Source organism: Microtus pennsylvanicus, chromosome 6 (genome assembly GCF_037038515.1).
Source record: "Microtus pennsylvanicus isolate mMicPen1 chromosome 6, mMicPen1.hap1, whole genome shotgun sequence".
In the NCBI taxonomy this organism is placed as follows: Eukaryota; Metazoa; Chordata; class Mammalia; order Rodentia; family Cricetidae; genus Microtus; species Microtus pennsylvanicus.
The window spans coordinates 108,383,851-108,406,249 of record NC_134584.1 but is presented as its reverse complement, the minus strand read 5'-3'; the positions used below and the strand labels follow the sequence as shown (position 1 = coordinate 108,406,249).

Here is a 22,399-nt window from a genome sequence, read left to right as displayed (position 1 = left end):
AAAAAAAAAAAAAAAATTGCCTTGATTTATGAGTTTATTCTGTAAAGCTACACATGTTAATGAAACAGTTTCCACGTTGGAATGAGTAATTTGGGGTTTCCTCATCTGTAAAAAGGAGACACTAGCCGACCTATGAATAGTGTTTAACAAGTAAGCTGTGTGGAATGTTTAGCGTAATGTTTCCCTATAAATTTTTGTTTGTATGGTATTTTGAGACCTAATATATTTTGAGTCTAATATAGCCCATATGTGGCCTTGAACTCCCATTCCCCCTGCCTCTACCTCTCAAGTGCTGGAATAATAGGTGTGAGGCACCATTAAAGGCTTTACCTATGAATGGTGGCTGTTTTTCTAAAGCAAACGTAGGGCCAGATGTCTGTTGACTTATGTTAGGTCATTTCTTCCTCTTCAAATTCAAACTGGGACAAGAAGGACAAACATAAAGCTAACCCTGGTGGTACAGGACTGTAATCCCACCTACTCTGGAGGCTGGAACTAGACAGAAAAATTCCAGCCCAATTTGGACAATTTATTCAGACCCGGTCTCAAACAGAGAGGTATTGGTAAGCGCTAAAGCACTTTCGCGTGGTTGAAGCAGTTACTGCAGTCCAAAGTACCGTTAAACAAGAAACACAGGGCTATTTATGGTGACAGAACATGTGTTTGGTGCACAGATGTAATCCTAGCATTCGACAGGCAGGGAGGCAGGAAAACCCCCTGACCCAGCCTTGTCCCTGTTTCAAAAGGCCATATAAAGAACCTTGGAGGAATGTACACCACTTTGCAGTTAAAACAGGAGTGCTGTACCATAATATGTAATCGCCACCAAATTCATGTTTTCATCCCTCTTGTAGACTAATTAGGTCTTTACAAATGGAGCCCAAAATGTCGGCCTCTTAGAGCCAATAGGCAACCTTGTCATGTGACACCCCATGTCCCAGCTTTCTTGATCATTGCATCAGCCGAGCCCAGCAGCCTTCCCAGAAACCGGCTAGTAAACTCATTCGCGCTCCAAATGATTGGCTTGTGAGTGGACCAATAATATCTGTGGAGGACAAGGCGTAACGGAGCGCTTTTCAAAAGAGCGCTCTGATTGGATGGCGAGGTACGAGTCTGGCGCCGGTTGCGGCGGGTGGAAATAGCTGTGTGTCTGCGCATCAGAGGGAGCAGGTAACTGGGGGCATCTGGCGGTGGTCTCCGGGCGAGGACCCGGACCCTGGGGAAAAGGTCGAGGGTCTGAAGAGCTCTGAGAGAAGAGCCGGCGCTCAAGGGGGGAGGGTCTGCCGCAGCAGGCTGCCGGGTCGTCCCGCCCCTGGCCCGGGGAGCGGCTGGAACCGAGCCCCAGGTTCGGCAGGAGCATGGACTCAGAGTAGCTTTCGCTGTTCTCTGGGAGCGCTGAAAGTGGTGCGGCCTCGGGTGACTTGCCGAGGACCAAGACCTTGGGAAGATCGCGGTTGCTGTCAGAGCTAAGGGTTTGTCTCCTCTGATTTTAATCCCTTAGGGGGTTGAGTGCAGGCCTGAGGACCGGGGTGACCCAGCTGATTAAAGTCCCGCTGAAAGACATCTCCGTTCATTCTTTTTAGGTTCTTACACCTTATCCCAGACGGGCCTGAACTCAGCCCTGTTTGCCCGGGCTGGCCTTGAACTCGCGGCAGTTCTCCAGCCTCTGCCTTTTGAGTGCTGGTATCACAGGCCTAAGGCACCAGTTTCCCTTCCTCGGCCTCCTGAGCGCTGGGCTTTTTCTCTGACTGGCGACACAGCATTGAACAGTTTTCAGTCTCTATAAGGCCAATAACCAACATATTAGATCCTAGTTAACACTTGTTATTTCTGTATATAGTGGTCTCCCTGTGGAGGGCACTGACTGCCTCTCCATCTTGGTTTACGGCATACATGTCAATACGTTGAATGAATAGGCAAAGACGGGAAAACATGTGTTCTTTGGAATGTAACTTTCTCTTTAACAATTATGTCTTATAAAGGGAAATTCATTTTTGCGCCCATTGTTGAGAGAGGCGTGTGGAGGAGGGGTGAAAAAGAACGCGATGTGGCAAGGTTTCTGAAAACCTTAGCCTAGACTGCTTATAAACACCAGCAAGACCCAGGGAATGCTAGTCTGTTTTTTTTTCACTCAGCTTTTTTTTTTTTTTTTTTACCATCTTTTTGCCCCTTTGGGGCTTCTGTCAGAATGCGAAGTTGAGTTGTAAATCAGTTCGAGTTGTGGGTGCCTGGGTCAGCATGTCTTGTCCTGTGTGGATATCTTTAAACCCTATGCTTATTGATGTAATAGTATCCATTTCATTAGTTTTTGATCCTCACAAATCCTGTTCGATTCAGGGACTAAACTCTAAACTAATGTTAGATCTGGGTCTAGAATCCTAGGGTCTTTTAGATAATATGAATGAGAGAGTTCTTGCTTTTCTGGACAACCAGTTCATGACATTACAGCACTGAACGTGATTGGTACACTCACCAAAGCCTGTCACCCCATGACACTATGATACATACACAAAAGCGTTGAAGCTGCAAAGTTGCCTTTTTCAACTTGCCTCCCTTCTGAGTCCCTGGGCTTATTCAGTCGGCTTTTCCTCTGTAGCATGCTCATTTTGAAATAATGCATGCTCGACCACTGACCTTTACCCCCAGTTCTTAACCCTTTCCCAGCTAATGTTCTAGAGATTTCAGGCTACATAGATTTTGGAACATTTTATATATAATATGTATATAATTTTAATGTATTATATATGTGTGTGTATATATATGTGTATATATACACACACACAAATTTTATTATGTACATTGGCATGAGAGTCAGACCCCCTGGAAGTGGAGTTACAGACAGTGGTGAGCTGCCATGTGGGTGCTAGGAATTGATCCCAGGTCTTCTGAAGAGCAGCCAGTGCTCTTAATCACTGAGCCATCTCTCCAGCCCAGAGGTTGGTACATCCTTGATACTTTAAGGTAGCCTGTGGCACAGATAGGCTTGTCCTTGGGCTCACTGCCATTGCCACGAAAGTGTCAGTCCAAACCTAGCTGCTCTGGTAGGGGATCTGGAACCGTGTACAACCCTCGGGAGGCAGGTTAACAGAGAGAGAGTTTGAAAGATTATGAGAGGCCGGTAGATACAGACTCCTCCTTTTGTTGAAGTGACCCTTTGAGGATTCAGATCAGAATCCAGGTCTCTTGAGCCTCTCCTTGCCTCATAAGGTCCATTTTTCCTTTCTGATTCCTGGCAGTGGATGCTCAGTGCGTATTTTGTATAGTGGATGAAAATGTGAGTAAGTCACCTGCTCTCCTTGATGTCTGTTGAGGTTGGCAGGTGTAGAATGGCCAGGGCCACTCTGCTGGTTCAGCAAAATCTTTCTTTGATAATGACTATACCCTGGGACATTGCAACACACAGGTTTTAGAATCAAAAAAGCTAACCGTTGCCAATCTTTGACTTGGCTTGAGATGCCAGGAGTCTTGTGTAATGCCTACTTTTAGTTTTACTTCCCCTAAATTCCCATCTATCTTTCTTTCTTTCTTTCTTTCTTTCTTTCTTTCTTTCTTTCTTTTTTGATTAGTTCCCTGAGGTTACTTTCAAGATGGAGTCCACGCTAACAGCAAGAGAGATCCGAGAGCGGTTTATCAATTTCTTCAAACAAAATGAGCACACCTATGTTCACTCTTCTGCTACCATCCCATTGGATGATCCCACCTTGCTCTTCGCCAACGCAGGCATGAACCAGGTAAGGATGTCATTCTTTCGGACTGACTGGCTGACAGAAGGCAGCAGAGCAGCAGTTAAAGGCCAGCTCTTGGGGCCAGCCAGAATTCGGGTCCTGTCACTTACCAGGTAGACCTGTGTGGCTTCTCATGGTGAGCCTGGGTTTCTGAAGGATGATAACAGTGCTGCTTGTGGGTTATGTTTAGATGGAAGAGGGTTGGGAAGGTGGCTCCAACGCCTCTTCCAGCTCTTTGGGCACTAGGCACACATACGATACACAGATATATATATGCGACAAAACGCTGATAGAATGTTTTCTTTCCTTTCTTACTGGGGATTGAACCTGGGGCTTCAAAGTGTGATCAGCAAGCAAGCGCTCTCTATCCTCCAGCCCTCTTTTTTTTTTTTTTTAAGATTTATTTATTTATTATGTATACAACATTCCTTCCATGTATGTTTGTATGCCAGAAGAGGGCACCAGATCTCATTACAGATGGTTGTGAGCCACCATGTGGTTGCTGGGAATTGAACTCAGGACCTCTGGAAGAGCAATCAGTGCTCTTAACCACTGAACCATCTCTCCAGCCCCCTCCTCCAGCCCTCTTATGTGTATGTGTGAGCACCTGGCCCTGGACCTCAGAGATCTGCCTGTTTGCATCGTCCAAGTGCTGGGATTAAAGGTCTATGCTACTACAGCTGCTTTTGTTTTTTGTTTGCTTGTTTATTTTTTTTAGTTTTTGAAACAGTGTCTCTATTATAGTTTTAACTGTTCTGGAACTCACCATTTAGATCAAATTGACCTAGAACTCACAAAGATCTGCCTGCTTCTGCCTCCCAAGAATTGGGATTAAAGGCATACACCACCACACCTGGCCCTAGCAAACTTTTTTTTTTTTTAGTGTTTATTTTCTTTTATATGTATGAGTATTTTGCATTCGACATGTGTGTCTGCCAGAAGAGGGTGTCAAAGCCCCTGGAACTGGAATTTCAGATTGTTGAGTCATCATGTGTGTGCTAAGAATTGAACCTGGGTCCTGTGAGTTCAAGGCCAGCCTGGTCTACAAGAGCTAGTTCCAGGTCAGGCTCCAAAGCAACAAAGAGAAACTCTGTCTCGAAAGCCCCCCCACCCCAAAGAAAAAGAAAAAGAACCTGGGTCCTCTGCAAGAACAGCAAGTGCTCTTAACCCCTGAGCCATCTCTTCAACCTCTTAAAATATTTATTTAAAGATTAATTTATTTTTGTTTTATGTGTATGCATGTTGCTTATACTCCCCCCCCCCCCAACCACCATTTTTCAAGACAGGGTTTCTCAGTCCTGACTGTTTTGGAACTTGCTTTGTAGACCAGGCTGGTCTCGAACTCACTGAGATCCGCTTGTCTCTGCCTCCCGAGTGCTGGGATTAAAGGCGTGAGCCACCACCAGCCACTCGTACATATTTATACACTCCTTGTATATGCCGTGCCCACAGATGCCAAAAGAGGTGTTGAATTCCACTATATGGAGTTAATAGATAATTGTGAGCTACTATGTGGGTGCTGAGAACTGAACCTGGGTCCTCCGCAAGAGCAGCAAGAGCTCCTAAATACTGAGCCCTCTCTCTGGCCCCCTATTTAATCTTAATTAATTTGTCATAGTCACAAGTAGCTACTGGTTTCCAAGTTGGAAAACATCAACTTCCACAGGCCTGGTGAGAACAATAACACAAAGCTCTGTGACTAGCAGTGACGCATCGAAGTGTGGATGGATAAATCCCCAGAACAGGGACATATCAACTATGTGTCCAATCCATCTCAGCTAGTGGGGGTTACACTTCTCTAATCGGTTTCAGTGTTTTTCTTGTCACCTTTACTCCCAAGTGAGCACATCCCTTTGTTACACGAGTTCTTCTAGAAGGATGATCTAAGATAGTAGTTCTCAACCTATGGGTTATGACCCCCCTTGTTGTGGAGGTTGCATATCAGATACCCTGATTCATAGCTATGGCAAAGTTACAGTTAGGGATTTTATGACTTTTATGGTTGGGGTCACTACAATATGAAGAACTGAATTAAAAGATTGCAGCGTTAGGAAGGTTGAGACCCACTGAAGTGAGCGAGACCTGGACATCACAATGGTTACAGATGGTTTCACACATTCGCTTTCAGCTTTCAGATGTGGTGGGGCTTCCCCTGTGCAGGAGGTATTACTAGCAGAGGTCAAGACCTTTTGGGAATTAGGTCCAGGGAGAAGCTGCTCCAAGATTGGTGGTCTTTACCTTGGTTCTACCATATTCCTGCTTCTTAAGTGTCCAGGCTCACTAAATCCAAAGGGCAGTTTGTGTGTCCCCCTTCCCACCAGGGGATAGACATTTGACATCCTACAGGCCTTTAAAGGGTAGACTGTTCCTTTCTCTTTTTTAGTTCAAACCCATCTTCCTAAACACAATTGACCCATCTCACCCTATGGCAAAGCTGAGCAGAGCTGCCAATACCCAGAAGTGCATCCGGGCTGGGGGCAAACACAATGACCTGGATGACGTGGGCAAAGATGTCTACCATCACACCTTCTTTGAGATGCTGGGCTCCTGGTCTTTTGGAGATTATTTCAAGGTAAGCTCAATATTGGTGACTTAAATTTCTGTTTTGTTTTAATTTTTTAACATGAGGCTAATTTCCTCATGTTAAAAAAGAGACTGAGTTATTCATTTTTATTGCTTTAAAAGACGAAACAACGTTTAGAAGATTCAGGAATGAATAAAGTACATTTAATAATTCTAAGACTCCCTAGAAAACTTTTATCATTTGATGGTTTTAGTTTCTATTTCCTATATAAGTTGAATCTTTGTAGTTTATAATGAAGATACTGTGGTTTTGAATCCATTTTCTGTATCTTTCTTTTTGTAGGAATTGGCGTGTAAGATGGCCCTGGAACTTCTCACCCAGGAGTTTGGTATTCCAGTGGAAAGACTCTATGTTACTTACTTTGGTGGAGATGAAGCAGCCGGCCTAGAGCCAGATCTGGAGTGCAAACAGATTTGGCAAAATTTGGGGTGAGGGGGCTGAAGAGGTGGTTCAGTAGTTGGGAGCTCATTCTGGTCCTGATGCTGTGACTCACGACAAGCATCCCTACGGGATCTCACACCTCTGGCCTCTGAGGGACCTGTATTCACATATACATACCCCACATATACATACATTTTTAAAGAAAAAAAATTTAATTCAATATTAGAATATTTAATAGCCTGGTTCATGCCAGCCAGGCCTATGTTGTGAGACCCTGTCTTTTATAAAAAAAGAAAAGAAACATTTGCTTAGATAATATTCATATTCAAAGTAAATATTTTATTTTATATTTTCTAGACTTTATCTGTATCTTTACATTTTTATTGGGTTATAATTGTAGCATTGTGAGGAATTATATTCTGCTTTAGTAGGTTTTGAATTTAGGCTCAATAGTAGTAATTGCCAGAAAAGGAGACTTCTTTCTAAGAAATCATAGGGATCCATTGTGTGGCAGAAGTCTTGCAAAGATTCTTGTTGATGGTGTCAAATCGGTTTTTCTTTCTTGCTCTGTGCAGACTGGATGATGCCAGAATCCTCCCTGGCAACATGAAGGACAACTTCTGGGAGATGGGTGACACAGGCCCTTGTGGTCCCTGCAGCGAGATCCACTATGACCGAATTGGGGGTCGAGATGCTGCACACCTCGTCAACCAGGATGACCCCAATGTGCTGGAGATCTGGAACCTTGTGTTTATCCAGTATAACAGGTAGTGCGGGCCCTGCTCCCTCCTGCTGACAGCGGTTCTTCTTCTATAACCAAGCCGAGAAAAAGAAATCAGCTGCACAGCTGAATTCATGGCTGAAGGTTGTTTGGGATCTTTATTTTTGGAGACGGTGAGCAGCCCTGGTGCTGGCTTCAGATGCTCCTGGGATCATGTGACCTTCTTTAAATTATGTTGTCAGGTTTCTCTTCTGATCCCTACAGCAGGGTGTACCTGTTTGTAAAACTAATATTATCTCGTATAACACCTTCCTGAGTCATTTGCCTTCTATTTAAGAATAAGGAGCTGGGCACTGTGGTGCACACCTTTAATCCCAGCATTCAGGGGGCAGAGGCAGGAGGATCTCTATGAATTCAAAGCTAGCCTGATCTACATAGTGAAGTCCAGGACAGCCAGGGCCATGTAGAGAGACCCCATCTCAACACCACTGCCAGTCCCCCAAAAATAACAAATAAGACAAGGGTGCTGAATACGTATCTACCCCTCTCTTCGGAACCAGACAAGGGCAAATAGTGACTAGGAATAACTTTGAAACATTGCTAAGTGACTTTTAACCAACAGGGCCCAGAGAGGTAGCAGCCTGGGTCTCTGCTTCAATTTCCTCTCTGTATCCTACAGGGAATCTGATGGCCTTCTGAAACCTCTTCCCAAGAAAAGCATCGACACCGGGATGGGCCTCGAGAGACTGGTGTCTGTGCTGCAGAACAAGATGTCCAACTATGACACTGACCTTTTCGTTCCGTACTTTGAAGCCATTCAGAAGGTACTGAGTCTGTTGTGAGCGTGGGCACCTCTGGAGGCTTGTAGGATGGACTTTAATAAGCACTGCCATCATAGATGAGTGGCCATATGCTTTGACAGCCCAAAGTACTTGTTACTGTCTGCCGACTTCATTATTGTTAGCATGCCCTTCTCTGAATAAGCGAATGCTATGCTATTTGTTGGGGTTAGGGCCTGGCTTGATGCTTTTGGCTTCTCCACTATCACTTTCTTGGAGTTGTGGGATGTGGCAGATAGTCATCCTTGATGGGCGGTGGTGGCACAGCCTTTAATCCCAGCACTCGGGAGGCAGAGGCAGGTGGATCATAGTTCCAGGACAACCAGGACTGTTACACAGAGAAACAAAGACCGTCATCCTTTCCTAGACCCCTCGCCCTCTAGGACCCTGCTTAGGACAGGCAGCACCAGCAGGACTGTGTCTCATCGGCCTCTCCTGCTGTTTATCTGTAGGGTACAGGTGCCCGGCCGTACACTGGGAAAGTTGGTGCTGAGGATGCTGACGGAATTGACATGGCCTACAGGGTTCTGGCCGACCATGCTCGGACCATCACTGTGGCACTGGCCGATGGCGGCCGGCCTGACAACACAGGACGGGGGTGAGTCACACTCTGGGCAGGGTTTGGACTGATAGCATGGGTTTTCTGACTGTGGTTTAATACTATATTTATTATTGTTTTGTTGTTGTCTTTTGGGTAGGTAGAGGGATCCTCTCCCCCCTCCTTTTTTTAAGAGATAAAGGGAGTTTTAATTTAACAGTTTCTACTAAGTACTGAGGGGAGACTGGCACTAAGGGTGTCAGACAGGATCTTGGCTCGCCCCAGGAAACTGCATTCCTGACAAGCTGGCCTAGGATCTCATACACCAGTCTGGTTTTGTCTTGGTAGTCAAACAGAAATTCTGCAAGAGCAGAGGGGGACAGAAGTTCATGTTGCTCTGCTTGGTGTAGAGTTCTGAAGGAGCTACCATGGAGCCCTCAGCTGGGGATGTTTCCTAGCGGATACTAAGGTATGCTTCTCACAGGTACGTGCTGAGGCGGATTCTGCGCAGAGCTGTTCGATACTCCCATGAGAAACTGAATGCCAGCAGGGGTTTCTTTGCCACGTTAGTCGATGTTGTCGTGCAGTCCTTGGTACGTGGAGAAAGTCTAAGAGTCATCTGATGGGTGGTAACGTACTGTTAATGGATGTGCTTTTTGAAGATGTATTTATGTATGAATGCTCTATCTGCATGTACCCCTTAATGCCAGAAGAGGGCATCAGATCCCACTAGAGATAGTTGTGAGCTACTATGTGCTGGGAATTGAACTCAGGTCCTCTGGAAGAGCAGCCAGTGCTCTTAACCACTGGGCCATCTCTCCAGCCCTGTTAATGGATATTTTAAGACTTGGATGTCAGGTATGGTAGTGCGCACCTTTGATTCCAGCACTTGGGAAGGAGGCAGAGACAGGTAAGTTTGGGGCCAACCTGATCTACATTGCAAGTTATAGGTCAGCCAGGGTTATATACATAGTGATTTCCCATCTCAAAATAGAAGGGACTGTGTCATAGAATAGTCTCCGGCCTCATTGAACCTCTTTTGTCAGGGAGATGCATTTCCTGAGCTGAAGAAGGACCCAGACATGGTGAAGGACATCATTAATGAAGAAGAGGTACAGTTTCTCAAGACACTCAGCAGAGGGCGGCGCATCCTGGACCGAAAAATTCAGAGCTTAGGAGACTGCAAGACCATTCCTGGTGAGCCCCAGCTTTCACCTTTCTCCACCACGCACTACACCGGGAATCCTTCTGAGAAGGAGTGATTTCTCAACCTCTGCCAAGGTTGAAAGTTCTTTAATTAAGCTGCTTTTGTAAAGAAAGACTTAAGAGAGCAGAAGTATACAAACAATACAAAAGTGAACAGTGAACGCCTTTTCCAAGTGCATTTCTCAGAGGCAAAACAACACTGTTAGGAGTTGGCACTATGGCCCCTGTAATCACTGTGTACTGAGGCAGGAGGATCACAAGATCAAGTCTGTGCTACATAATGAAATACTATCTCACCAAGAAAAATATTAACAATTTTGTTGTGTGTCTAACACACAGCAGGATTTTCCTCTATTTGCATGAGATCACAAATAAGTGTGGTTTTTTGCTTTGTTTGTTTGGTTGGTTTTGCAAGACAAGGGTTCTCTGTGTAGCCCACACACTCGCTCTATAGACTAAGCTGGCCTCAAACTTAGAGAGACACCTGCATCTGCCTCCTGAGTGCCAAACAGGTATTTATGTCCGCATATAGAAATAACATTTGGTGTACACCAGCCAACCAAATTAACTTTTATTGTTTTGGTTTTTTTTGTTTTTGGTTTTTGGTTTTTCGAGACAGGGTTTCTCTGGCTTTGGAGTCTGTCTTGGAACTAGCTCTTGTAGACCAGGCTGGTCTCAAACTCACAGAGATCTGCCTGCCTCTGCCTCCCAAGTGCTGGGATTAAAGGCGTGCGACACCACCGCCCTGCAACTTTTAATTTGTTTTGTTTTTCTTTCTTTTTTTTTGAAGCAGTGTTTCTCTGTGTAGCCTAGCTGTTCTGGAACTCACAGAGATACCTCTGCCTCTGCCTCCTGAGTACTGGGATCAAAGGCGTGCACTGTCACCGCTGGCTGAGAAAAATAATTTTAAAGGCTTTTGTTTTTTAAAAAAAAAAATTTATTTCTGATGTATACAATATCCCGTCTGCGTGTATGCCTGCAGGCCAGAAGAGGGCACCAGATCTCTTTACAGATGGTTGTGAGCCGCCATGTAGTTGCTGAGAATTGAACTCAGGACCTTTGGAAGAGCAAGCAGTACTCTTAACCACTGAGCCATCTCTCCAGCCCTAAGGGCTTTTTTTCCCCCATGATTTTTTAAAAACTTTTAATTATATGTATATATGTATGTGTGTTTGAGTGTGGGTTTGGCATGTGATTGCAGTGCCCATAGAGGAGAAAGGGGGCACTGGACCCAGTGGGAACTAGAGTTAATAGGTGGGTGTGAGTAGCCTGCCATGGGTGTTGTGCCAGTCCTCTGCAAGAGCAACATCTGAGCCATCTCTCCAGTTCTGGTTATTTTCTTTGCATTGAAGTGTATAATGTTTAAAGAGAATGATTGTCGATCTCATTCATAACGCTCAGATCAAGAAATAGCAATTTGCCTTCTGCATAGTCCTGAAAGATTTGGCTTGCCTTAACTCTGCTCACTCTGTCACTCTCAGCAGCCTCCTGGGAGGGCTTGGCGTGGGAGAGGAAGGGTTTGTCCCTGCCATTTTGACGCGATTCCTTTGTACTCTGTAGGAGACACTGCTTGGCTCCTCTATGACACTTACGGGTTCCCGGTGGACCTCACTGGATTGATTGCTGAGGAGAAAGGCCTCGTGGTGGATATGGATGGCTTTGAAGAAGAGAGGAAGCTGGCCCAGGTAGGGAATGTGGAGAGTGATTGCTGAGCGCCTGTCTTCCCAGCTCCCTATCTCACTTCTGCCCTCAGGACTGCTTGTCTTTCTTCCTTCCTTCCTTCCTTCCTTGCTTCCTTCCTTCCTTCCTTCCTTTTTTTTTTTTTCCAAATGGTTTCCTGTGTAACAGTCCTCACTGTCCTGGAACTCACTCTATAGATCAGGCTGGGCTTAAACTTGGAGATCTACCTGCCTTTACCTCCCAAGTGCTGGGACTAATGGCGTATGCCACTACTGCCTGGCCATTTTTCTTTTTTGAGAAATGGCCTCTGTTTATTACCACCAGCACCAAAAAGAGAAGACTGTGTAATGTTGGCAGGGAGGGCAAGCCCTGTTTTGTTTTGTTTTTGTTTGTTTGTTTTTTTGTTTTTTGAGACAGGGTTTCTCTGTGGCTTTGGAGCCTGTCCTGGAACTAGCTCTGTAGACCAGGCTGGTCTCGAACTCACAGAGATCCACCTGTCTCTGCCTCCCGAGTGCTGGGATTAAAGGCGTGCGCCACCATCGCCCGGCTAAGCCCTACTTTGGTACCAATCAGTTTGCCTTCTTTCCCTAGACCGTGGCTCTCGTCCGACCTGGGGCATTAGGCAATAATGGGTTAAAGGCATTTTTAGTTTGCACAACTAGGGAGGGATGCTCCCGTCATCTTTTTGGTAGAGCCTAGACATGCTGCTTAGTGTCCTGCCATGCAAGAGGACAGGCCCCAAAACAAAGGCTGATCACGTCCTGAAATGGCAGTGGTGCTAAGATTAAAGAACTCTATTCTTTAGTTTTTCCTTGGCCATAGTTTGGCAAGTCTCAGTTCTCTTTTCTCCTACATTGAGGAAACTAAGGCTTTTTGTTGTTGTTGTTTTGACAGCTGAAGTCACAGGGCAAGGGAGCGGGTGGAGAAGACCTCATCATGCTGGACATTTATGCTATTGAAGAGCTCCGGGCAAAGGGTTTGGAGGCCACAGACGATTCTCCAAAGTACAACTACCGTTCAGACTCGAGTGGTAGCTACGGTACGTTGCTGCTCCTTCTGCTTCCGTGCTGCCCACCTCTTCATCTGGGGAGTTTGAGGAGATTGGTCTCAAGGTGCCTAGTGCTCCGACTGTGTACCTCTGTTCTTGCAGGCATCCTCTGCTGGTGATTTCCTTAACTGTTTTGAAATATAGTCACAGAAAATTATGTTTTAAAAAAAATCACAGGTCGGTTCTAACTACAATTAAGCCAATTTCCCTTAATTGTAGCACCTTACAGAAAAAGCAGTTGGCCTTGAAACAATCATAGTGGCTGCTGAACTCTGCACAGGCATAATAAAAATGTAAAGAATCTAAATAAACAGTAAGAGAATGCACTCCGTGGCCCTGGCAGAGATCTTTTATCAAAGACTACATACTGAGGCTGTTTGCTTTAGTCTACTGTGTTTGAGACAGGGTCCCACTGTGTAGCCCTGGCTACTCTAGAACTTCCTATGTAGACCAGCTGGCCTTGAACTCAACAGGAATCTACTTGTTTTAGCCTCCTAAGTGCTGGGACTAAAGGTGTCTGCCACCATGCCCAACCTGAGTCCATTAGCTTTGTGTGTGTCTGTGTGGAGAGAGAGAGAGAGAGAGAGAGAGAGAGAGAGAGAGAGAGAGAGAGAGAGAGAGAGAGAGAGAGACAGTGTTTGAAGTAGACTATCACAACTGTATGAGGCACAATCAGATTTACCAAGTCCATATGTCTAAGATACAGGGTGACCAACTGTCCAGTTTGTTCAGATACTCCTCAGTATTAACACGGAAAAGCCTGCACCCTAGGAAACCCCTGGGTTTTAGAAACTGGAACAGTTAGCCTACTGAGTATTGATCATGGTGGGAAATCAGTGTGCTAATTATTTTATAAAGTCTAATGGGCTGGCTTTCAAAATAAAATTAGGCAATTAGGACCTAATGCTGAAAATAGAATTTATTACAAGTTAACTAAGAATGTGTGATTGGAGCCAGGTATGGTGTTACTTTTAATCCCAACACCAAGGATGCAGAGGCAGGTGGATCTCAGTGAATTGGAGGTCATCTTGGTCTATATAGAGAATTCTAGGCCAGCAAGGACTGCATATTAAAACCCTGTCTCCAAAACAACCACAAAAGAATATGTGAATTGGGCCGGGGGTGATGACTCAGTAGTGGGGTGCCTGTGTAACCTGTGAGCAGCTGAGTTCATCTCGGCCCAGGAACAATAGTAAGTATTATATAAGAAATATAATAGTCACTGACCTGTCTTCCCCTGTTTCTGTCTATGAGCAGAGTTTGAGTGCACAGTAGCTACTGTGCTCGCTCTGCGTAGGGAAAAGATGTTTGTGGAAGAGGTGGTCACTGGCCAGGAGTGCGGAGTGGTGCTGGACAAGACCTGCTTCTATGCCGAACAAGGAGGGCAGACCTACGATGAAGGCTACTTGGTGAAGGTTGACGACAGCAGTGACGATGTAAGGCCACACTTCCTCCTTGGTAGCTGTGGAAGGCCAGAGGTGGGGCTGGGCGGCCTCTTTTGCTCCTTCATACTTCTGGCTCTGGGAGCTGATTTTCTCTGATTAAAGGCATGTGCCACTATCACCTGGTGAGAGCTGCTTCTTAGACCTGTGGCTGTCTCAGTCCTTAGGTACCCTTGTACAGGGAACCTTGCACAGGGAACCTTGTACAGGGTCTTTGGTTTTTGGAGACAAGGTTTCTCTGTGTAACAGTCCTGGCTATCCTTGAACTCCCTCTAGACCAGACTGGCCTTGAAGGCAGAGAGATCCACCTGCCTCCGGCCTCCCAGTTGCTTTGCCACTGTTGCTCCGGCTTGTTTGGTTAGATTTTTGAGGCACGGTCTCACACTTATAGCTCAGGTCAGCCTTGAACTCCCAGTAATTCTCCCTCAGCCTGGCAGAGACCACTCTTTTTTTTTTCTTTTAAGATTTATTTATTATATGTACAATCTTCTCCCTGCATATATGGGCGCCAGATCTCATTCCAGATGGATGTGGTTGCTTAGTGTTTGGTCCAGATGAGACAGTCACTTCGTCTGCTTTGGCAACTGATTCCTACCATAGGATAGGATCCATTTTAGAGAATTTTAACATGTTCCCTGAGGAAGTAGCTTAGTTGGTGGAGCTCTTGCTTGGCATGAACAAGGTTCTGGTTCAATCCCAGCACTGTATAACACTGGGAGTGGGGCTGTGTACCTGTAGTCCTCGCGCTTGAGAGTGAGACGGCGGGAAGATTAAAGTCAAGCATTCAGTACATTAAAGGGCAGTATGTATCATCTAATGGTAGGGATGTGGAGTACATGCGTATCTAATGGTAGGGATGTGTGTATACATGCGTATCTAATGGTAGGGATGTGTGTATACATGTGTATCTAATGGTAGGGATGTGGAGTACATGCGTATCTAATGGTAGGGATGTAGAGTACATGCGTATCTAATGGTAGGGATGTGTGTGTACATGTGTATCTAATGGTAGGGATATATGTGTACCTGAAAGGAGAATTGATATATTTGCCTATTGGTGTCCTTGACTCTGCAGAAAACTGAGTTCACAGTGAAGAATGCTCAGGTCCGGGGCGGGTATGTGCTGCACATAGGAACAATCTATGGAAACCTGAAAGTGGGGGACCACGTCCGGCTTTTTATTGACGAGGTAAGTTGCATGTGCTGGTTCATGTGTGATGTTTAATTATTTACTTAGCTGTTTTGAGACTGTCTCTTGAACACTACGTAATTAAAGCTAGCCTTACAGGCACACTACTGCCTCAGGCTCCCCCGACCCAGTGGTAGAATCTTGGGCTTGTGCTACCCCGCATAGCTCCCCACTTGATATTGTTATCATATTACCTCCTTTGGTCCTAACTTTATATATTTATTTTTGTTTGTTTATTTTTAATTTATTTTGAGGTTTTTTGTTTGTTTTGTTTTTGAGGTGGGTCTCTCAATAGAAACCTTGATGTCCTGTAACTCACTATTTAGACCAGGCTGGCGTCAAACTCACAGAGATACGCTGGCCTCTTCCTGCCTCCCAAGTGCTGGGATTAAAGGTGTGTGCCACCACACCTGCCTATTTTTAATATATTTTAAAGTATATTTATTTTATCTCTGTGTGCGCATGCCACAGCATACATGTGGAGGTCATGGACAACCTGAAAGAGCCAGTTCTTACCAAATGGTCCCAGGTATTGAACTCAGATTTCCTAGTACTGGGGACAGATTTCTAGCAGCCTCCTTTGCCCTCTGCAGCCCCGGCGGAGACCTGTCATGAGCAACCATACAGCCACACACATTCTGAACTTTGCCTTGCGTTCCGTGCTTGGGGAAGCGGACCAGAAAGGCTCACTGGTTGCTCCTGACCGCCTTCGGTTTGACTTCACTGCCAAGGGAGCCATGTCGACCCAACAGATCAAGCAGGCTGAGGAGATTGCCAATGCCATGATCGAGGCAGCTAAGGTAGGTTCTTGCGTGTCTGAGTTCTCCGTCTTCCTGCACCATCACTTTCTGTCGTGGAGGCTCAGCAGCCCAGTGGTCCCCCTCTGTTGTACCATGTCCTCGCTTGTTCATAGAGACAGATGCTGAACGCAGCGCTTCTCAGACCGCTGTTACAGTGGTGACCGTGCCATGTGGAGGGAGGCCTTTGACCTCCCACCTCCATAAGTGGCCAGTGTTTTTGTGCTTAAGTACAATATCTTCACTTCAGATTTGGCTCGCAGTTTAACAAAAAGGTTAGAAATCACTGTCTGGCTTCCTTTGTTTTGCATGAGATTTTTTTTTTTTCCCAGAAGGCTCAGGGTCTGTGCCAGACACAGTGAGGTTACAGGCCCATGTTCTCTCCTCAGCTGCTTTCTCACCTTCAGAGACTATTCCAGCTTTTTCCCTCTTGTCTTCTTTTTATGGCAGCCGGTCTATACCCAGGACTGTCCCCTGGCAGCAGCAAAAGCCATCCAGGGCCTTCGCGCTGTGTTTGATGAGACCTATCCTGACCCTGTGCGAGTCGTCTCCATCGGGGTCCCCGTGTCGGAGCTGTTAGATGACCCCTCTGGGCCTGCTGGCTCCCTTACTTCTGTTGAGTTCTGTGGAGGAACGTGAGTACCTTGGTAGGAACAGCGGCAGATGAGCTCGCCTGCTTTTAGCATCCCGCCTTGAGGATATGAAACTAAACTAGCCAACGGCCATGTTCCTTTGCTTGTTTGCTTATTATTTTGCTGTGCTCTGGATGGAACTCAGGGTTTTGCAGATCTAAACAAGTGTTCTACCGTTGAGCCTCAGGCTCTCATGTTTCTAAGGTTAATGCGAAGTCCTCAGAAATGAACTTGTCAAATAAGATTCCCGAGAATCCTAATAGCCTGCTGGTCCAGCCGGACCCCTCAGTGTGTTTGACATTAGCACTTCTTAGGTTTCTAATGAAAGGTGCTTCCCCCAATGAGATGAGCACTTACTTAAAATTGCTGGTTCGTGTCCCCAGCCTCAAAGGGAAGCTGGGGGGCATTCGGGACCCACAAGACTTTAGAGTACTCACCGAGCTCCTGCTCTGGCCCTGGCTCATTCGAGTCCTGTGCCTCTATGATTCCCTTTGCCAGTTTGAGCAGCATCTGGGCAGGGAAACTGAGTCCATTGTCTGTGAGCTTTTGAGCAGACCATGTGGTAGACCTGGCTCGGCTGACTCAGGAGAACCACTTGTTTCTTCCAGCTTGGGTCCCAAAAGACCTTTGCCTAGTGGGAAGCTTCTCAAGGGCCCGATTAAGCCCAGTTAAAGCCTCCTGTAAGCCTCAGGCTTTATGGTATACAGAGGGCAAGGGGACCTAAGGGATCTAGTTCCAGCCTCTGTCTGGCGGAATTAGGCCTTCAGGTGAGTCTTACTTATTCTGAAACACATGACACCGTAGAGAATGACTTTCAAAGACTTTGTACCAACCTCTCAGAATTCAGCCAAGACTGACTGCACACTTTGAGTTCTTCAAGCAACTGGAGAGTAGGACCTATTTCTAGATCCATTTGTTTTAAGAGAATGTATTAAAATTTTTTAAAGTAGGCCTGGAGAGATGGCTCAGAGGTTAAGAGCACTGACTGCTCTTCCAGAGGACCAGGTTTCAATTCCCAGCCCCCAATGGCAGTTCACAGTTATCTTTAACTCCTGTTACAGGGGACGTGACAGCCTCATACAGACGGACACACAAGCAAAACACCAGTGCAAATAAAATAAGAATAAATAAATCATTAAAAAATGTTTTTAGGGCTGGAGAGATGGCTCAGAGGTTAAGAGCATTGCCTGCTCTTCCAAAGGTCCTGAGTTCAATTCCCAGCAACCACATGGTGGCTCACAACCATCTGTAATGAGGTCTGGTGTTCTTTTCTGGCCTGCAGGCATACAGGCAGGCAGAATACTATATGCTTAGTAAATAATTAAAAAAAAAATAAAAAATGTTTTTAAAAAAGATTTTTAAAAGTAATCCTCCAATATTCTCAACCAATGAGCATTTTTACATATATTAAAATATATTCCATGTTGTACCAAAAGATCAAAATATCATGTGTAGCCTCCTAACAGTATTTGGGTTGGATATTAAGAACGTCAGCATTTTGATGTTGTCTCACTTGGTTTTCATAGCAGCCTTGTGAGGGAAACCTGAGACCTGTTCCTTGATACTTGGGGAAACTGAGCCTCGGGCTGAACATTCTGAAGCCCTGGCTTCTGGCTCAGCCCAACTTTGTTTCCCTTCTGCTCCTTCACTTGCCTTTGCTTCTGGCCTGTGCCGCTAAGGTCCCCTCAGAGTGAAGGCCGCTGGGGTGTGGTGGTGAGTGTCTTGTGAAACAGAGACAGGCGGATCTCTGAGTTTGAGGCCAGCCAGGGTTTCACAGTGAGATCCTGTCTCCAAAAAAAGAAGAAAAGGCCTTTCCCTCCTGTGAAAGATTGCATTACTTACAGTGAGGAGGCGTCTCACCCAGGCTCCAAACACCCTCCTCTTCACAGCCTTTATGGTCTGCCTTTCAGGCATCTCCGGAATTCGAGCCACGCAGGAGCATTCGTGATAGTGACTGAAGAAGCTATCGCCAAGGGTATCCGGAGGATTGTTGCTGTTACGGGTGCTGAAGCCCAGAAGGTGAGTGAGGTCAGGCCGTGTGGGCCCTGCCCGTCAGGTGACAGCTATCCCCGCCCTTCCCCGCACAGGATTTCCAGCTGTTTAATCTTTTACATCTTGGGCTCAGTACTTTATGGCGCTCGCCACAGAGGACAGCCTGAGTTTGTTGCCAATGACCCACGTAAAGTGTAGAGAACTGACTCCACACATGGACCGTGTGCTCACACGCTCATCACATACAAAATATAATAGAAATTTGCCAAAACAGATAGCATCATGGAAGGCAGAACACATAAACTCTGTGTCTTCCTCCCAGCACAGCCATGTGTGGGAGGGCAAGTCAGAGTTCTCCTGCTGCGTATGTGAAATGGCTTCCGGCTCATGAGTGCCTGGTTACCCTTGAACCTGAGTTACAGTGCAGCCTTTGCTGGCTAGGGTTGTGTGGCCGGAGCACTTGCTTTCTGAAGGAAAGAAACCCCTGGTGTCTACATCTCTGATTGTTCTCCTAGGCCCTCAGGAAGGCCGAGAGCTTGAAGAAATCTCTCTCTGACTTGGAAGCCAAAGTGAAGGCCCAGACTGCACCCAACAAGGACGTGCAGAGGGAGATTGCCGACCTTGGTGAGGTAGGGATGGGCGCCCTCAGCTCAGGGTCTGTTCATTCCTTATCAGGCCTGAAAAGTAAGACCATCCCTGTGCTTGAGCTTTCTCTTCTTTCACTTGTACTTTTTTGAGCCAGGTCTTACACTGTAGCCCAGACTAGCCTCGTACACACTAGGCTTAGGCTAGCCTTAGATTTGCAGCTGTCCTCTGGCCTTCTCATCTCTGCAGACATGAGCCACATGCTGGGTGGGGGAAGTGGGGTGTCGGGGTTTGTGTTGTTGTTTGAGAAAGGATGTCACCACTGCCCTTGAACTGTTTGTAGACAGTGGCTCCTATTTCTGGTCTCTGCAGGCTATGTTTATAGCCTGGTAAGGGCCAGAGCTCAACTTGAGAAGTCAGCCCTCCTTATAATGCCACTCTCTCTCCAGCCCCGCTGTGATGACTACTACATTGATAGAGTGACTAGTGTTTTGTTGTTGCTTTTGTTTTTTTGAGACAGGGTTTCTCTGTGTAGCTTTGGAGGCTTGGAACTCGTTCTCTAGACCAGGCTGGCCTCAAACTCACAGAGATCCACCTGCCTCTGCCTCCGAGTGCTGAGATTAAAGGCGTGTGCCACCACTGCCTGGCTAGAGGGACGAGTCTTAAAGTCAACAGATATATTTGTGGTTCTCTGTTTTCTCAGACATTGGCCAAGAAAAACTTTAGTTCAAAGACAGGAGGGTGGGGTAGAATGGGCTGGAATTTCACCCTACTTCTTAGTAGCCCTGACCTGGACAGACTTATGTTGTGGTTCCAGGCCTTGGCTACTGCAGTCATGCCCCAGTGGCAGAAAGATGAACAACGAGAGACTTTGAAATCCCTGAAGAAGGTCATGGATGACCTAGACCGTGCCAGCAAAGCCGATGTCCAGAAGCGAGTAAGTCTTGGCAGTGTTGGCAGCTGGAAGAGAGCCCAAAGGTTTTCCTGAGCAGGGCTCACGTGGTTTCCAGTCTGGCCTCTTGGCCTAAGCCTCTCTCCTGGTCTTGTAGGTGTTAGAGAAGACAAAGCAGCTGATTGACAGCAACCCCAACCAGCCCCTGGTCATCCTGGAGATGGAGAGCGGGGCCTCAGCCAAGGCAAGCAGGGGCTAGGGCCAGGGCTGCCCTACCTGTCAGCTGTTCGTGTTTTCCCTCCCAGTCAGACCACTGGTGTCTCTGAGGCCCACTGCTCAGTACTGAAGTTAGGCAGAGCCATGGAAAGATCTGGTAGCCTGAGGAAGGAGGAGCTCCCTAGGGGAGAGTTTGGGCAGGGTCCTGCCTCTGGTCTGCGTGGGCTCCTGGGGACAGCATGTGCTCTTCAAAGGAAATGGGGTGTTGCTCTGAGGGCTGTGTTCCACAGACTCCCATAAAGTAGGGCTCCCTGCCCCGGTGCCATGACCTGACAGGAAGTTCTCCCCCTCAGGCCCTGAATGAAGCTTTGAAGCTTTTCAAGACGCACTCTCCTCAGACATCTGCAATGCTGTTCACAGTGGACAACGAGGCTGGCAAGATCACGTGCTTGTGCCAGGTTCCCCAGGTCAGAACTTCTTATGGCCTCACTTTAAAAACCTGCAGCCACGCAGTGATGGTGCATGCCTTTAGTTCCAGCGCTCAGGAGGCAGAGGGAAGCACTGTCTGAAGCTAAATCAGAGAGGGGCTCTTTGTTGTATTTGCCAAGACTGTGTGTGTGCGCGCACTCGTGCGTGCTCGTGCATGCTCGCTCGCACCCCTAATGAGAAACTTCTGATCTTATTCTTCCATTTGTCATTTCCTTCAGTACTTTTTACTCCAGACCTTCTTGTTGGTAGATGTAGTAACTACTAGCTAACGCCTGGCATTGCTTTTTGTTCACCTTGACAGCGGCCATAGCTGCTTCCCTGTAGAGCAATCTAGGCCTCTGGTAGCCTCAATATGAATGGGTGTTGATGGTTCCCCTCCTTGTGCTGTTCCTCTCTTCCCCACCTCAATCCCATCTCCTATTCTGACTACCATTTCCCCCTTCCTGTCTTCTAGAATGCAGCCAACCGGGGCCTAAAAGCCAGCGAGTGGGTACAGCAGGTCTCAGTCCTGATGGATGGTAAAGGTGGTGGCAAGGATATGTCTGCCCAGGCCACAGGCAAAAACGTGGGCTGCCTTCAGGAAGCATTGCAGCTGGCCACTTCCTTTGCCCAGCTCCGCCTGGGAGATGTGAAGAACTGATGGGAGGGAAGCCCTCACCCAGAAGCGTTTCCCCGCCAACCAGATGTGTCAGAATGCGGGAGTCCACCCAGAAGCCCTCCTGCCAAGAAGACATTTGAGTTTGGGGACCTTTTAGTCACCCATCCGTCCTAATCCAGCAGTAACTGGAACATACCCGGAACTGTCCCGTGATTCATCGCCCCTTTCCGTTATTGCTCTGAGCCATAAATGTCGGCAACATCTATGTAGAATCACTACCCCAGGAATGCTATTTAACATCGTCACGATCATGTCTAGAGCCTGACTACCTGAGGCTTCCAGGTCTGCAGGCAGGAAGCCTTTTTGCTGCAGAAAATAAAAAGGACCATGTGCAATACTTGATGCAGGCATTCTACTTTCTCTCCTGAGTTGGACCCTAGCTCCCTGTGTATCTGCAGAATGCAGGCTGCGGTTCCAGCTTGTTCCGGATTGAGTTCTCACAGAATACATTCCTAGACCCCTGAACTTTAGGGGTGGCCCCTAGGATAGCAGAGCCAGAGGCAAAATGGATGGATGGGCTGAAATTGAGGGGAAAATTTCCACTGAATTACTTAAGTGGAGAAGCACCTTTCTCAGTCTCTTGGGATAATCTGCCTTGGGCCATGTATGTCCCTTCTCTGCTTCCCTTTGAAGATGCTGATATGAGGTCAGACAACTAATACAGGAAATATAAGCATGGAGGTGTCTCTCAATAACTGTCCTGTCCCTGCTTCTTACCTAGTTAGGTTCAAGGCCTTGGCCTGGCCCTAAAATGCAATGTGAGTCTATAAACAACAGTGTCTAGA

At 46.7% G+C, this 22,399-nt stretch overlaps 1 protein-coding gene across 2 annotated transcripts; it reads left to right on the top strand.

The window, feature by feature from the left end:
* Window positions 1-1,107: 1,107 nt before the first annotated feature.
* Aars1 (alanyl-tRNA synthetase 1) lies at window positions 1,108-21,956 on the top strand. Of its 2 annotated transcripts, none has more exons than XM_075977317.1 (21): window positions 1,108-1,170; window positions 3,567-3,731; window positions 6,109-6,297; window positions 6,592-6,737; window positions 7,266-7,457; window positions 8,091-8,235; window positions 8,703-8,848; window positions 9,273-9,381; window positions 9,835-9,985; window positions 11,555-11,679; window positions 12,569-12,713; window positions 13,980-14,158; window positions 15,240-15,353; window positions 15,947-16,153; window positions 16,601-16,785; window positions 18,693-18,801; window positions 19,290-19,403; window positions 20,177-20,296; window positions 20,409-20,495; window positions 20,821-20,934; window positions 21,411-21,956. In XM_075977317.1, exons 2-21 carry the CDS (start codon window positions 3,588-3,590, stop codon window positions 21,594-21,596), a joined length of 2,907 nt encoding a protein of 968 aa, XP_075833432.1. In that variant the 5' UTR covers window positions 1,108-1,170; window positions 3,567-3,587; the 3' UTR covers window positions 21,597-21,956. The 2 variants fall into 2 exon arrangements, with proteins under 2 accessions (XP_075833432.1, XP_075833431.1); XM_075977316.1 differs by having other exon boundaries at window positions 1,160-1,472.
* Window positions 21,957-22,399: the final 443 nt, after the last annotated feature.

What these genes read in the sequence shown, in the direction of transcription:
- Aars1 (XM_075977317.1), top strand. Translation starts at nt 3,588, where the DNA reads ATGGAGTCCACGCTAACAGCAAGAGAGATCCGAGAGCGGTTTATCAAT. An exon ending in CCAACGCAGGCATGAACCAG is followed by an intron (nt 3,732 to 6,108) that starts GTAAGGATGTCA and finishes TCTCTTTTTTAG; the next exon opens with TTCAAACCCATCTTCCTAAA. An exon ending in AAGCCGATGTCCAGAAGCGA is followed by an intron (nt 20,297 to 20,408) that starts GTAAGTCTTGGC and finishes CTGGTCTTGTAG; the next exon opens with GTGTTAGAGAAGACAAAGCA.